At 37.7% G+C, this 15,149-nt stretch overlaps 1 protein-coding gene across 1 annotated transcript in view; it reads left to right on the top strand.

Moving 5' to 3' along the window:
• The first annotated feature begins 313 nt into the window (after positions 1-313).
• Positions 314-15,149, top strand: part of NOL8 (nucleolar protein 8) — a 15,798-nt gene continuing 962 nt past the window's right edge. Inside the window, exons 1-16 of the mRNA XM_009329273.1 lie at positions 314-465; positions 914-1,097; positions 1,265-1,327; positions 2,308-2,386; positions 2,697-2,844; positions 3,760-3,828; positions 4,141-6,081; positions 6,372-6,488; positions 7,756-7,875; positions 8,218-8,302; positions 9,196-9,337; positions 10,907-10,990; positions 11,778-12,055; positions 13,068-13,194; positions 13,633-13,703; positions 14,737-14,819. Of these exons, the coding sequence (XP_009327548.1) occupies positions 959-1,097; positions 1,265-1,327; positions 2,308-2,386; positions 2,697-2,844; positions 3,760-3,828; positions 4,141-6,081; positions 6,372-6,488; positions 7,756-7,875; positions 8,218-8,302; positions 9,196-9,337; positions 10,907-10,990; positions 11,778-12,055; positions 13,068-13,194; positions 13,633-13,703; positions 14,737-14,819 (3,546 nt within the window). The 5' untranslated portion in view covers positions 314-465; positions 914-958. The remainder of the gene's footprint in view (positions 466-913; positions 1,098-1,264; positions 1,328-2,307; positions 2,387-2,696; positions 2,845-3,759; positions 3,829-4,140; positions 6,082-6,371; positions 6,489-7,755; positions 7,876-8,217; positions 8,303-9,195; positions 9,338-10,906; positions 10,991-11,777; positions 12,056-13,067; positions 13,195-13,632; positions 13,704-14,736; positions 14,820-15,149) is intronic.

The following is a 15,149-nucleotide window of genomic DNA, read 5'->3' as shown; positions in this document are numbered from 1 at the left end:
GGCCCGCGCCTTCGAACCGCGCGCCCAACCAGCCCGCTGCGGGCCTGGGCGCTACCACAGCTGCTGCCTGAGCAGGGGGCGCCGGCCGCGCCTTCATTCCCCTCTCGCGAAACAAAAGAGCCGCTTGAAGGGCGGTTGCTGAGATCATTGTTCGAGATGGATGGAAAAAGCGTTACTTTGTTAGCTATTTCTTTCTTTTTTTTTTTTTTTTGCTTATGCCTTGCGGAAAATCCCCCCGCCTTTCTTCCTGGTTAGTTACGCCCAAACCGTCCGCGGTCACAAGACCCAACCCCTGTGTTCCCATCACACTTGACCGGCCAGAAACAGGAACCCGAAAGAGACGGGGAGACCATCGGAATCCAACGGCCCCAGGAGACGGAACACTTTTTGTCCGAGTGGGCGCTAGGCAGGGATGCGAGGGGGAAGATAAATTGAGTGGCGCTACGAGGATCGCACATGGCGGCGGTGAGGGAGAGCAGTCGCGTCCCTTCGCGGGTGGCGGTTCCTGGGGGCTCTCGGCCTCTCCTGGGAGGCGGGAGCTGGGGCTGTGGGTGGTTCCCCCGCTTCGCTCGCGTCCCCCACCCCCCCTCCGCCTTGCTTAGAAAGGTTATATTGCGAAGAGCTGTTTAATCTCGCCGTGCACCCAGTCGTATGCTTCACGGTTTAAAAAAAAAAAAAAAAGCAACCAACCAACCACCCCCCCCAACACCTAAACCCTGGTTACCTGTAGCAGTGCAGTGTTTACTGGCACTGGACCGGCGCAGAGCGTGTAACCTAGTGCGAAGTAAAGGAGCACTCTTCTCAAAAGGTCCTTTGTGGAGGTCTTCTGGCGGAACGATTTGTTCCGAAATTTGGTATTACTGTTGCATTAACGCTTACGATGTGTTAGTGAACTGCTATTATCTTCTTACAGAGAAAGGGCGCGTGCGTTACAGGTGTGACAGCTTGACTTTTCAACATGGAGAAGAAACAAGTTTCACAACGCTTGTATGTTGGAGGGCTTGGCCATACGGTTTCTAAGGCTGAACTGCAAGAAAGATTTGGCAAGTTTGGGCAGGTTTTGGATGCAGAGATTATTACCAGAAAAGACGATCAGGGTAACCGTTTTGCATCATCCTTTAAAAGTGAATTGTTCTTCAGTTTGCTGTGTGAAATGGAATTTTTCTTTCAGAGACACGTTATTTTCAGGAAATAACTTAATTTCCAGTTTTAAAGGAAACACTGATATTATATAGGAATTAACTGAATGTTTATCATTGCGCAGGGAACCCTATGAAAACTTTTGCTTACATCAGTGTCAGCATTTCTGATGCAGATCTCAGAAAGTGTAAGTACTTTTTTTTTTTTTAAGTAATTTATGTTTTTGAGCCAAGTTGCGTTACTGATAATGCACGTAATGTCAAATCAGGATGTGGTCGAGGTAGACCCTGTTTCATTCTGTTGTCATATTCATTCCATTTTTTTTAAGCTGCAATTTTATGGAAGTCGCTTTACTGGAGTTTTCAGTAAGTAGATGTAAGCAGATTAAAAAGATGCCTTGTGACTGAAATAGGTGATTTAGGAGTTTGTTCTAACCCTTTTACGAAAAGGTGTAGGAAATGTGCTTCAAACGCTTTCATCAGGTCCATAAAACATTAGAAGTGACTTGATGTGAGAGAAAGCCCAGAAGGAGAGTTTACGTAAAGCATGCTTCTGTTAAAGCAATTTTACAAATCCCAAAGTAGTTGGATTACAAAACTACTGGCAGGGTTACAAAACCACCTGTGTAATATGTAGCAGCAAAATGGCAGGTGAAGATACCTATACCTGAAGAGACGGATTGGTAATATGCCCTTTTATCTAGGGAATGCTGTCATTAGGAATAGGAAAGCTGTTTGAGAGCGACTCAAAGCTAACGCAGCCCTTGATACTTCCTTAAGTTCTAAGTACAACACTTTTCCCTTTGGCTTTCAGTACTCTTTAACTGTTTTTTTCAAAGTACAGAAGAAGTTAAGTAGAGAAGAGCCTGTCTGACAGTAGTATAGAAACTTCAGGGTACATGTATCTGAATTTTCAGGTTTGTATTTGAACTGAACCATACAAACTTGAATGACCCTCATGAAGTCCGAACTTTAATTTTGGATGTAGACCTTCTTGTGTAAGATTAGGGTATTGGACCTTTCATATACGAACTTAAATCAGGTGAGTAATGGATTATAAGATCATGCTAAAGAAACTTCAAACTATTGAAGAAGGAGGCACAGTGAAGTCTAAGGTGTATTTTTTTTAATGTAGAAAATACTCATTTCCCGTCTCCTTGTTTTACAGGCATGTCAGTTTTAAATAAAACAAAATGGAAAGGGGGGACACTGCAAATTGAGTTGGCCAAAGAAAGCTTTTTGCAGAGGTAAAAATCAATTTTAAAAATGTATGTTGTTGCTAAAGTTACCCTTTTTCTTTTTATCAATTAACATGATGGCTGTGCTTTCATCTGCTACGCTCTTATCCTTTCTAGTTTTTATTGGCATTGGTGGACTGTTGATGCATATTAGATACAACATGTTTTGCATCATTATTCCCTTAAAGGTAGCAGATGTGTTAATTCCGTAACTAGTGAATGGTTACTGGCCTGTGGGAGAGGGTCACTGCCAGCTGTAATTTAGCACACAGGCAGACAGGCAGACCTTTTTTCACATATGATGTACTTCTGGGTACAGGCTCGCCATGGAGAGGGAGGAAGCAAAGCTGCAGAAAGAAAAGCCACAGAGAAATGACAAAGCGTGTCTGTTAGAATCACTGAAAAAGGCTGGAGTTGTAGACTTTCACATGAGAGCGGTACCAGGTACAGAGGTGCCAGACCATAAGGTATGGTGGGGTAGATGTATAGAGAATTAAAACGAAACAAAAACCAGAATCGGGCACCAGTTTGCTACACCTAAATTTATGTCAAATCTGTACGCTTTAAGTAAATAAACTTTTATTAAGTGTGACGGTCCAACTTGTGAAAAGTAGTCTAAAGAGATACCTTATGCGTGGACATGTAGAATGCTCCTGTCGTTCTTTGTAACGATTGGAAATAATCTTGATCATACTGTCCTCTCTTGTTGTGTTAAATTAGTAAATGCTTTGTTACTCGTTTATGTTGGGAATATCTTCGTGTCACCCTTAAAAGCATGTAAAGGGAACGTGTGTCTTATTTTTATACAGCATAGACATCTTTGACGGCTGGGTTGTCGGGAACTAATCTCTGTGCTTCGGCACATTCGGGATCAGGGTCTACACGTGCTTACAAAAGTAAGACAGAATAAAAGCACTGAACATGCAAATTTAGGCAACAAAAATTATATTTACTATGAAGTTTTCAAAATTATTTGCTAAGCACAGAATGTTTTTGGAGGGTGATGGGGGGGGATTTTTAATTTTTCAGTGGGAAAGGGGAAAAGGGCAAAATAATAGTGATCCTGTCTGTATAGTTACCGCTGTTAATTCATAAACCAGAAGCCTTATATTAAAAATAGTACTTGTAAAGAAATTCAGTTCTTTATTGTCACTCTTACTTGCAGGTTGTAGAAATTTGGTTTGTTGGTTGGTTTTGGTTTGTTCTTTTTTTGAGAAGGAAGCTGGCTAAGTTGCACAGTAAAGAAAGTAAACAAAAAAAGAATTAGTCACAGATAGTTCTTTATTAGGGTTTCTGTTCTCAAAGTATATACATCTTGGTTTATTCCAGGGTTACTTCCATTCCTTTTTTGTTTAATGCTGATTATTTCTCTTTTCTTTTAGAAATGGGTTGTTGGTAAATTCGGCAGAGTCTTGCCTATCCTGCACCTTAGGAGTCAACAAAAAAATAAAATATCCTTTTCCTATTGGTTGGGCCTAGGCACAATTCCCTTCTTTCTTTCATCGTATGGGGAAACACTTGCTTAACAGTCTTAATGTTGACTACTATGTCATACTTGATGTACTGAATCCCCTAAGTAAATCTTGCAGTGTGTGATTTTAGTAATTTTTTTAGACAGCAAATCAGTTGCTTGAAGGCTTATGGTCATAACATTAAAAAGGACTCTTCGTTGTCCTTTCATGCAGAATTTAGCCTGTTCATAAAGATTGGAAGTCTGCTTGCTGAAATAATCATGTTGTTTTAATTCCTTAACTCAGACTAACATTGTGAAATATGACCCATCAAAATACTGCCATAACCTTAGAAAGCTGGAGCCGGACTTGACACATGTAGTTCCTATATCCGAGCTTACTTGGCACTTGGAAGGGAGAGATGACAGCATAAACAAGAAGCAGCAAGGAGAGTTCCCTGTAACTAAGAAGCCACCTAAAAAACTGAGGCAACTGGGCAGTGAGGCTCTGAATGGAGCAGTAGTTCACTCTTCTGGGTGCCAGTCACGTTCAAAAAACACAAGCTCATCACAGCTAGATCGAAGATCAAAATCCAAATCCAGTGAGAAGTCTAAATTGCCTCCATCAAGCAGTCTTAATAGTAAAATATCAGGGAGAGGTTTGTTACCGGATAAAAGCAATGTTTCTGGACTTACAGCTCAAAATACTACGAGTGTTTCTGACAGTGACATTGATTCTGAAGAGGAAATCAGAGCAATGCTAAAGAAAGAGATAGAAATACAGAAAGCTGAAAATGTTGAGACTGAAAGTGACCACTTGGAAATTGTTGGGGATAATTTTGAATTAAAATACAATAGTCACTGGTCCTTAAGCAATCCAGATGCCATGAAGAAAGCTATCAAAGGAGGTTATAGAGAGAAAGACGCTGTGGAATGTGATAAGGGTTATGATTCAGCTGATACAGATGAAATTATTGCTGAAAGTAAAACTCCAGATCTAAGTAGCAGGAAAACTGCAATTTTAGAAGATTCTAAACAGGTGAAGGTGGAAAATAAAGAAATATTAACTAACAAAAAATGTGATTTGGTAAATGACTCCTCACTGAAAACTCGCAATCTAAAAGAAGAATATGTTGAAAGAAATGGAAAAATGAAAAAATCCAAAATCGCTGCCTTGCAGAGTATAGCAGTTAACAGTACAACAAAGACAAGCGGTAGTGAAAGCTCCTATTCAGAGCCTGAGAAAGGGGAGTCTGAAATCAGTTCTGATTATGAATCCATGATGCAAAACTGTTATCGCTTAGACCTTACATTAGATGACTTAAAAGCATTAGCTACTGAAAACACTGGGACACTGGTAGAAGAATCGGACAGTACACAGAGTTCTAGTCGGCGCAGTGTTGAGGAAAATTCTAAGGGTAATGTAAACACAACAAAACTTACTAAGTTTTACCCTGCAGTTAAAAAAAAATGCATCTGTCCTGAAGATGTAGTTGCTGCGATTTTAGCTGGGGAGGAGAATGCTGATGAAGAAACCTCCAAGGGACAAAAAAATACACATTTGAAATATCAGCCCTTCAGAGGAATGGGGTCCCTCTGTGAAAAAGAGTTAACTAAGGACAGCACTGGTTTAAAGAAGACGTCTGTAGAAAGTCTAGGTCTTGAAGCTTGTATTTCTTATTGTGGGGAGGAGTCATCTAAAAGGCAGTCTAAGAACCATCCACTGTATTCGCTTGAAGTCATCAGTAAAAAGAGACAAAATGCGCATTGTGAGCAGCGTAGGGAATTGTCAGATGCTGGCTCCTTAGCAGACGAGAGTGGTCAGCCTGTTTCCTGGCCACGTTTACAAGGAAAGAGCAAAGATGCGAGTTCGTTGCAAGATCAAAATTCAGAGCGCGGAGATGCTGTTCCTAGTACTGATCAGAGCGAAGATGAGAGCAGTGACATGGATAGTAATGCTGCAGTGTCACAGAAACGTGTTAAACGACAACTGAAAAGCCCAAAACTGCTTTCAAAAAAATTGAAGAGGGATGTAAGCAATAAAAATCCAGAACGTGAAGCTACTAAATGTGAGAATGGGAAGACAAGCCTTCTGGAAAATAAGGAGCTTTGTCTTCGTGCTACTGCTTCAAAGGAACCTAATACAAAAAAGAAGCAGTTGCAGGATAACCAGAGGAGGCTGGCAGCTCTAGAAGAGAGACAGAAAGAGAGAGAATTACAGAAGAAACTCGTTCAAGGAGCTCTTTCAAATCTGGTAAATACGCTCTCAACTTCTATCTGAATAGTATGCAGTAAAAGAAAAAGGGGAATTGAGAGATGTGGTTTAAGATATTTTAAAATCATATCCTGGAATTTCTGATTGCATTGCCAGTTGTCTTTTGAGTGTATACAAAACAATGTGTACCTTATTCCTGGAATGTCTCTAGAGTTGCAAGAGGAATAATAGATTCCTCCTTTCATGTCATAGAAATGGCTTTTAGATATTTATGTATGACTGTAGCAAGTATTTGATATGTTTGACTTAACAGTTTCACTCTTACATAGGATAGCCAGCCAGCAGGCAAGCATAAACACATCGTATTCAATTCAGATGTGGAAAGTGAAGCTGAAGTAGATGAGATGTTGAAGAAAGATGCGAGTTTGGGAAATATGCATGAAGAAGTAAGTGTTACTGGGGGAAAAAGTCCAGTATTCTGTGAGGTAATTCTATATCAATATGACTGTGCCTTTTATTCTGAAGACTATTTGTCATAGTGAAGTGACGGAAAAAAGTAGATAAGGTTTGAATTAATGTCAATGATGCTTCTTTTTTTGCTAGCATGAAACAGGTTTCAGAGAACTTAACCGTGCATCTAATAAAGCTGGAGAACTTGGAGAATTTATGAGGAGATTGAGATTTGTGTAAAAGATATTCTAACTTCTATTAAAAGAAAAAGAATGTTTAAGTTATAGGGCTTACACATAATTAGTTTTGAAATTTCGCTGCTTTTAGTCAAAGGAAGGGGAGGAGATTTGGCGTAAGGACTCTTTCCTCTTTCCGACACTGTGGACAAAGAATCTGTATTACTGCAGTGTCCTGCTTTTAAAGTGATGTTAGGGTCCAGAGAAGTTGTGTGGGACTTGCTCTTTACATCTTACCTAATTGAGACTTTATTTAGCAGACTCATCAGGATTTTACCACCATACTTTCAGCACAGTTAAGTACTTTTTTCTGGAATAGAACTTCTTGTATCATCACATTTTTTTTTAGTCACATCTCTGCTAAAGCTTTAAACCATTGGTTTTGCTTTTGTTGGGTTTTTTCTTCATAAATGTAGTAAGATTAGGACCATTCTCACTGTTTAATTAAAACCTTTTCTCACTTTTCCTCATATTTAGCACTTTTTTTTTACATATCTATCTCTTACCCTGTATTTAGAATCCCTGCCCTGCATTTTTCCTTTTCTTGAAAAGAACCTCTAATTCTAATTCTATGGAAAATTGTTTCGAAGCCATGGAGTGCTTATCCTTTGTAATCATTGATATTTATCAACTGACTTAAGCTATGTCCTAGAGTTTATACCATAAATGAGGCTTGTTCAGAAAGGGTATAATTAGACATTGATATTTTTAAATTGATCTCCCTTGACATAATCAGGAAGTTGGTTTTTTTTATACCTAACTCTCTCATATTGTAAAACCTGGGTTACCCTCTACATGGATATTTTGCCTATGCTAAAATGTAATAGTAATAACTGTAAACCAGAATTGTACAAGGTGTGTATACAATACAAGATTTGAAGCACATGGATCAACAAGTGAGCTGGTTGTTCTAGAAATCCACTTTTTCAGATGAACTGGAAAGCACGTGAACAAAGTTGATACTGATTTATTTTCTCAAACTTATGTAAACGGCTGCTTTTCTATATTTTCTTGTTGTTTAACAAAGGATGAATCTGCTCCTAAAACTTCGGGCAGACTGTTTGAAAGCAGCGAAGATGAGCAAGATGATACAGACGATGAGAGATTCAAAATTAAGCCCCAGTTTGAAGGCAAAGCTGGTGAAAAAGTGAGTGAAGCCATTACCGTAATTTAGTTTTCTTCTAAGTCTCCATAATGCCACTTCAGAAGAACGTAACGTGTAGGTTTGCATACCTGCTGAATATGATTTTAGCAAACTTGCAACAGAATTCTCTTAAATAGAGGAAGCAGTAGCCATGGAGGAAAGGATGTGTGTTGGGGAGCGGGGGGAGTTTCTCTGATGTTGTCATCTTTGAATACAAAGAAATTTCGGGAAAAGGCATCAAGAGCTGAAGCTTATTAGTATGTTGCCATAAATATAGCAAAAGACAGTTACTGAATTTTGATGATTTTCTTCAGCGCTTAACAGGATCTGTTTCATTTTGTTTAGCTCTTGAAATTGCAGTCACGATTTGGCACAGATGAAAGATTTCGCATGGATGCTCGATTCCTTGAAAGTGACAGTGAAGAAGAAGGTAAGCCTGCTCATATTTCCTGGTTAATGATAGTAATAGAGCTATATCACGGAGCCTTAATTTTGGATGCTTGAAGCAACTTATGGACTTCTTTTGCTGCTTTGGTGACTCCTTAAAGAAAATAACCCAACGCTGTTGTGGCTGTACTTAGTATATATTGGTAGCTGTGTTTTCTTAAATTTATATGTTGCAAAAGTATTTGTAATAGCTGAATGAGACGTACTTGGTTGATAGATCGACATTTGAAAATATTTTTTTAATCCAGGATGATATCAGAATGTGTTTATCCATGTTTTTCACAGGATAAGTGGTGACATTGAAATAAACTTTTTGACCATTACATTCACTTAAACTGTTTGTTTTGTAGTCATCCTGCAGTCCATGCCCGATTTGGCAGCTTTAGAAAGAAAGATTTTTTTAATTTTTTTTTTAAACAACAGAAGGCAGAAAAGCTGAAAAAGGCAAAAAAATTTTAAATATTTCTTTTCCCCCCCCTACCAAAACCAAAATTGTCAACGTAGTTTTCAAGATTCAGAATTTGTTTCTGAAACTTAAATTTTTTGCCTAGTTCTGCCACTCCCTTCATTGCTTTAATGTGATCTTCTGTACAGCATCTATCAGTGGCAGAGTAGTTGCACAGTTATGTGATATAAGCAGGGAACAGGTTATATAACTGATCTGATTTTCACATGAAATAGATGCCCATGATAGTTCTTACCAAAGATTTTCTACAGTGCAAGGAAGAAAGCCTCTAAGTAGCTTTAAAATAAAGGAAGTGACGTGTTGATATGTATGAGCTCTTCTAGTACTATAGTAATGTTATGTATCAAACATTACAGACTTATTCAGGTCATAGCGAGGAAAAAATAATGAATGTATTTTTCTCTTAGCAGAGACAAACACCTTGAAGGCAGATGAGGAAGAAGAGCTTGCTGCGGAGAAAAAGAAGAATCTGCAAATACTGGGAAGCCTTTTGAATATCAACCTGGAACACCCTAAGCTGACTAAAACAGCCACAAGTGCTAAGAAATTCAAGTATGAATCATCTGTTACCAGAAAAGAAGGAATTTTAGGAAGGCTTAATTTTTGCCAATGTTTCACAACTAAGATTTCTGCCTAGCTGACTGAGAAAAGTATTTCCTTCTCTGTTGTGTGCATTTGAAGGCAGCCTTTAATGCAGTTTCCCAACTTGAGTGTCCCAATAGATTATACAATTGGTAGTTATCATTATTTTAGGGAAAAAGTTATTGGACGCCTGCTTGAGTTTCTTCTAGTAAATTTTGAATTATTGGATTGTTGGTTATGAAAATTAATATTTTAATAACTCCTTGCCTGTGTAAGATGTATTTCTGTTCTCTGTGGAGACAAACTTTAGTTGGCTAAACAAAGAACATGTGAGTTGGGCAGTAGGTCAGTAAGTTAGACTCTAACTTCTGTAACAGTTAATAAGGTTATTGTTTTTTCTGGCCTACAGGTGATTAGCATCAAACTCCATTTTCAGTGGTGATCTTTTTTTTTTCTCATTTATCTGTGTTTCTCCTTTTGAGAAATGTCTTGATTAGATTAGGAATTTGTTACATGTTGCTGTTGGGCATGCTCTAACCTTCATTAGAGGATGATGGGATAGGTTTGGAAATGTGCTATTGGAAGTATTGTGACATTTAACTATGCACTTTAACAGAAATTGGTCTGTGGACTGAATTGGTGGAAGTTAGTAGTGTTAAGGGTAATGCAATAGTGTGCAATTAGTAAATTTTTACTGACAGTCACTATTGGAGTTGCATCGGTTGACTGCTGACTGCTAAATGCCATTGTGACTGCTGCACAATCATATTTAATTCTGTGACTTCTGTATAAATTTTCATGTATTTTCTAAAGACTAAGCAGAGGGGGAAATAATCTGTGCAACCCCAGAGGTCATCTTAGGAGAGTTTTGTGAATGACAGTGTTTTCTAATACCCAGTTAATGATACAGTATGTAACTATTTAAAAGCAGTTAATTTATGCCATAAGCATTAATTGAGGGAGCGGAGGGGAAATAAGTGATTACCTTCTTGCGTTGCCATAAGGCAGCGTGGGCTTTGCTACACTAGTATTGGGGTCAGTCTAAACTTTAGACTGCTTTAGCTGAAAGTCTCCAAAATGTTTAAATTTTGAAAGGTGGGCATAATGGAGTTTGGGGTTTGGGGTTTTTTTCCTGTTTTGTTTTTTGTTGGTTTTTTTTTCCCCTTGGACTATTAGAATTTATGCAATGTTTGGTACTAGAAGAAATAGATATAGATACATCGATATGGATAGCTATATTGATATAGCTCCTCAAAAGATCTACAGGTATAAACTTACGGCATAACACACACAACTTGAGGTCTATGTTTTATATGAAATATTACAATTTGATTAAAGCCACTTCTGTTCGTAAGTTTTCCTGGCCCAGACACTGGCTAGTAGGTATTTTCTAAATGCCAGTTAGGTTTTGGATTGATTTGGAGCTTTTTTGGTAAAGAATTCAATGTGAATTTGAATCTGACTGTAAAGGTTTAGGGTAGCTTTCAGTTGAGCATTGAGAATGTCTCATGGTTTTTCTTTTCCTTTCTATTTTTATAGAGATATTAATGCCCTCCGCTATGATCCCACAAGACAGGACCATGCAGTTTTTGAAAGGAAACCAAGTGCTACAGAAAAAGAGAGGTAATATTACAGCTTGGTAACTATAATTGTGATGTTTCTTCCCATGGAAAGATGGCTGTAGCAGAAGACTGAGTTTGAAACTATGCAGACTGCTCTGTTATTTCTTTAGTTCTCTCTCTTATTGCTAGAATCAAGATATAATAAGAATTGTGGCCACTAAAAACACCATGTAATGTCATCTTTTCTTTCTAGTCCATCTACTCTTTGCATGCCATTTTCTGTCTTCCTTTCTCACCTTCAGGCTATCCCTTTGCTTCAAGTCATGGACTTTAAGATTTGCAAATCTGTGAGACAAAAATACTAGCTCTTAACATTTCTTTTGCCAGAAAAGAAATCAGTCCTAAATACCTTAATTTATATGCTATCACATATTAAGTGAAAAGTCAGGATGTGGTTAACTATAAAACAGACTTGTTCCTGCCTTTAGAGTCAAACCTCAGATGTTTCCCCACTGCTTACCCTCAAAGGGTGGGTACGTTGTGGGAGGTGAAAAGAAATGGGTCAAAAGTCTAAACGAAAAGGATAGTCATGCTGCCCTATAAACCTATTTCTGACAATAGGAAATATCCTATTGCCAGAACCTGGAATTGCTAAGAAAAAAGGAAAAAAACAAACAAACAAACCCAAAACCAAACAAACCCCCAAAAAACAAACCCCAAACCTTAAAAGTGAACTACTCATTAATGTGGTTAGATAAGTTCAGGAAGACATTAATAGCAAGGTTGCCTCTTAGGGAATCTTTTAAAAATATGTGCTGTGTTACTATCCTTTAACAATCTCATTTCAGTAAAGCTAAAAGGAAGAAGAAGAGGGAAGAGAGTGAGAAACTGCCTGAAGTGTCTAAAGAAATGTATTATGATATTGCTGTTAATTTAAAAGAGTTGTTTGGATCTTCAAAGACCAAATCAGAAAAAAATGAAGAAATACCCTGGGACAAAGACAATGAGGAGGAGTCTACCCCACCTGACCATTTGGGATCTAACGTTGGGAGTAACATAGCTCAGGAATCCAGTGGTTTCACATTTTCCTTCTTTGGAGACATGGAGGAGTCGGGCATAAAAGAAGGTAACAGAACATACTTGATAGTACAATTTCTAATGAGTAGCTTATGTCAAGCACTGTAGAGTTATATAGTGTATAGAAATTCAGAATCCAGGGGATTTTCAGAGGCAAAAGTAATTACGAAAAATCACTATGATCTTCTCTTACACTTGCCAAGATTGTTGTAGTTTAATCACAGTTAATTCACGCTTGCATCCCAGGAATTTTGAAAGGGATGTTTTGAGAGGGAACTATTATTTGGTTTTTTTTCCAAAGTAGAATTTTTGATCTTTCTCTTGAATAAAATACTGTTCACGGTTAATACTCTAGTTACTTTTGGGTTTGGAAACTGGTTTATATTGCCAGAGAGAGGCAGTACAGGACCTGTCTTCTCTATTCTGGTCATCCAGACCAGTACTGTGCTTATACGCTAAAAGAAAAGGGTACCATAGGTTCGTAACCTCAGTCCTTTTGGTAAGGGCTCAGGTACGTGTTTAAGTTATCGTGTGTAAACTGGGCTTTTGGCAACTGGCAGTGTATGCTATAGGCAGGAATACATACATGAAAATAACATAGCTTAAACACACAGAAAGAATAAGCTAAGGCATGATGAGTTTCTTTGCAAAGGAACTTATTAAGATAGTTCACAGTGAAGGAAAGCTTTTATTCCAACTTCTGCAACCTAAAAATATGAATAGGCACAATTACTCCCAACTCAGTTGATAATGATAGTTAGGTTGGAGTGACTTGATAGAACCCTGGAGCCTAACAACAAGCTTCAGAACAACTCCCGCACTGTTTCCCTATGTTGTGATGATACTAGTTGTGAATTTTGAGGGTGAATTTGTGACATGTGAGAAAGCAAACTAAATTCATACCTGCTCAGAGGATGATAGAAAACCTGGGAGGGGAGGTTTCTGTCCTTCCTAAATCTGTCTTTTCCAAGTATTTCATTCTGAAGTTGAAATTTTTACTGGCAAGTAGGGGAATAATCTGATTGTTTTTGTTTTTTTTTTTAATTGTGATATTATTGCAGAGCCCTACATACTTGAAACAATAAAACCTGTAAAAGTCACATGGCAAGAAGATCCACGTTTCCAAGACAGCAGTTCTGAGGGAGATGATGAACCAGAGGCATCAGAAAGTGAAAGGGACAAAAAAATGCAAGTTATATTTGTGTTTGTTGTCTACTTGATTAGTAGTTTGATGCTATGAGAAGATTAATAGCAGCACTCAGGTCATGGGAAACTAACATCTTCATTCCACATCTCTGAACAATGGAAGTCTTCTTGGGAAACCATTCCTTGCTGCACAAAATGTAATATTCAAAAATCCCAATACCACACTTGATTTGAAGTTGAATATAAAAGCTGAGTTTCTAGTTCAAAGCATGAGAACTTGACTGGGTAGTGGGTTTGGCCAAAAGTCAAATATATATTAAGTTTTCTTAAAAACGTTTTTTTACAGAAGGCTGTATTTGGTTACTGTGGAGTAATGTTCTTTAATGCATACTATTTCTCTGAAGCATGACAGCTTTAACTTGCGTTAATAGAATTTGACAGTAACTTTTATGATGCTAAAATTCCTTTGTGTTTGTCTAGGTTTTTCTCCTTACCACAGACAGAAAGTGCTAGATTTTTCTTCTTCTCCAAAGATGATGAACGACTAAAAGGTAAGTAAGAATGGAACTTATTCACCCCTTTCTTGTTAACTCTTACTGAAATTCAATGAGAAGAAAAAAATGCCTAGTTATTAGTGTTTTGTAGTTAAAACACAGATGAGAGGTTTAAGAAAAACAAATAAAATTGCAATTTTCCATCATTACTTGCGGTATAAATTGTGGTAGCACATCCCACGAGAAAGTCCTGGTAGAATAAATGCTGAACAGCTATCTTGCTTTCCTATATTCAAATAGTTGCCTAATATGTGGCTGGTTTTTTAGGGCATACCAAAAAAAAAAAAAATCACTTGAGAAGTTATCTAGACATTTTGGATCATTTCAGGCATATATATATATGATCTTTAACTTATTTCTGTGTTTCTGGTGTTATCATTAAGAACATTGAATATTCTTATCAGCCACATACGCCCACATTGTTCTTGATCCTAAATAATGTGGGGTTTTTTTCTTGTGAATATAATGAATTTCGTAGTTAAAAACAAACAACAACAAAATAAAAGAACAAAGAAACAAAAAACCCATAGAAAAAAACCAACCCACAGGCCACCACCACAATTGCTGACAAGAAATTATCAGGACAGCCTTAAATAATGTTTGTCTCCTGAGACATGTTAGATAACTATCATCAAACCTGTATGTAAAAGTTACTGTGTTAATACAGTTATTGTACTGTAATCTTCCAGCTTATCTGATTAAAATTGAGCCTCTTAAAATTGAGCTCTGAATCCTTAAGCAGGCATAAATTTTCTTGGGAGACGTGGGATAATAGTGCTGAGCTTTTAATGAAACAGATGCTGTTTAACTGCAATTTGTATTTCAGCATATTAAGGAAAACTGCTGCTGCCTTTAATTTTTCTTAGTAAACAAGGCTGTAATACGTAACATTTCTGTTTGAGCCAACCGTGTTGTGGGGGCAAGAGAGGAATATCAAGAATAGGCCTTCTGACTTTATTGCTGTGTTGCTCATGAGATTTACAAACAGCAGCATATTCAGAAGGGTTAATTTGTTCTTTGTTTTGTGCAGAGGGCCCTCAGTTATTTTGTAGATCAGTAGACCTCAGTGAAGAAAAAGATGGTTGGGAAGACAGGCGTAGATTATTGCTTGAGGTGAGTATTTTAACATCTGTTACTTGGTAACTGCAGCTGAAAGCTCAGCATGAGGAGGGAACGCGGCTGCTTATTTGCTTAATTTGCATTAAAAATTAATTCAGGACCTTTAGAAGGGCTTGAAACTTTGTAATTACCAGGGAACTAAAAATTTTTAGTATAGAAGTGTGTATAACATCATGTTGTGATGTCCAGTCAGGTAAATTACTTAATCTCTGTATTGTACAGGACCAGTTAATTTACTGCATGTAAAAAAAGTGTTTGAGTCGGAGAGATGAATTTAGAAACTTCTCATAATATGATGTTAAAACTTAAATATTTTCAGGAATG

This window comes from Pygoscelis adeliae, unplaced genomic scaffold, assembly GCF_000699105.1.
Source record: "Pygoscelis adeliae isolate BGI_AS28 unplaced genomic scaffold, ASM69910v1 Scaffold277, whole genome shotgun sequence".
NCBI classification, from domain to species: Eukaryota; Metazoa; Chordata; class Aves; order Sphenisciformes; family Spheniscidae; genus Pygoscelis; species Pygoscelis adeliae.
Note: the sequence above shows the minus strand (reverse complement) of the source record. Positions and strands in the feature narration are given on the sequence as shown.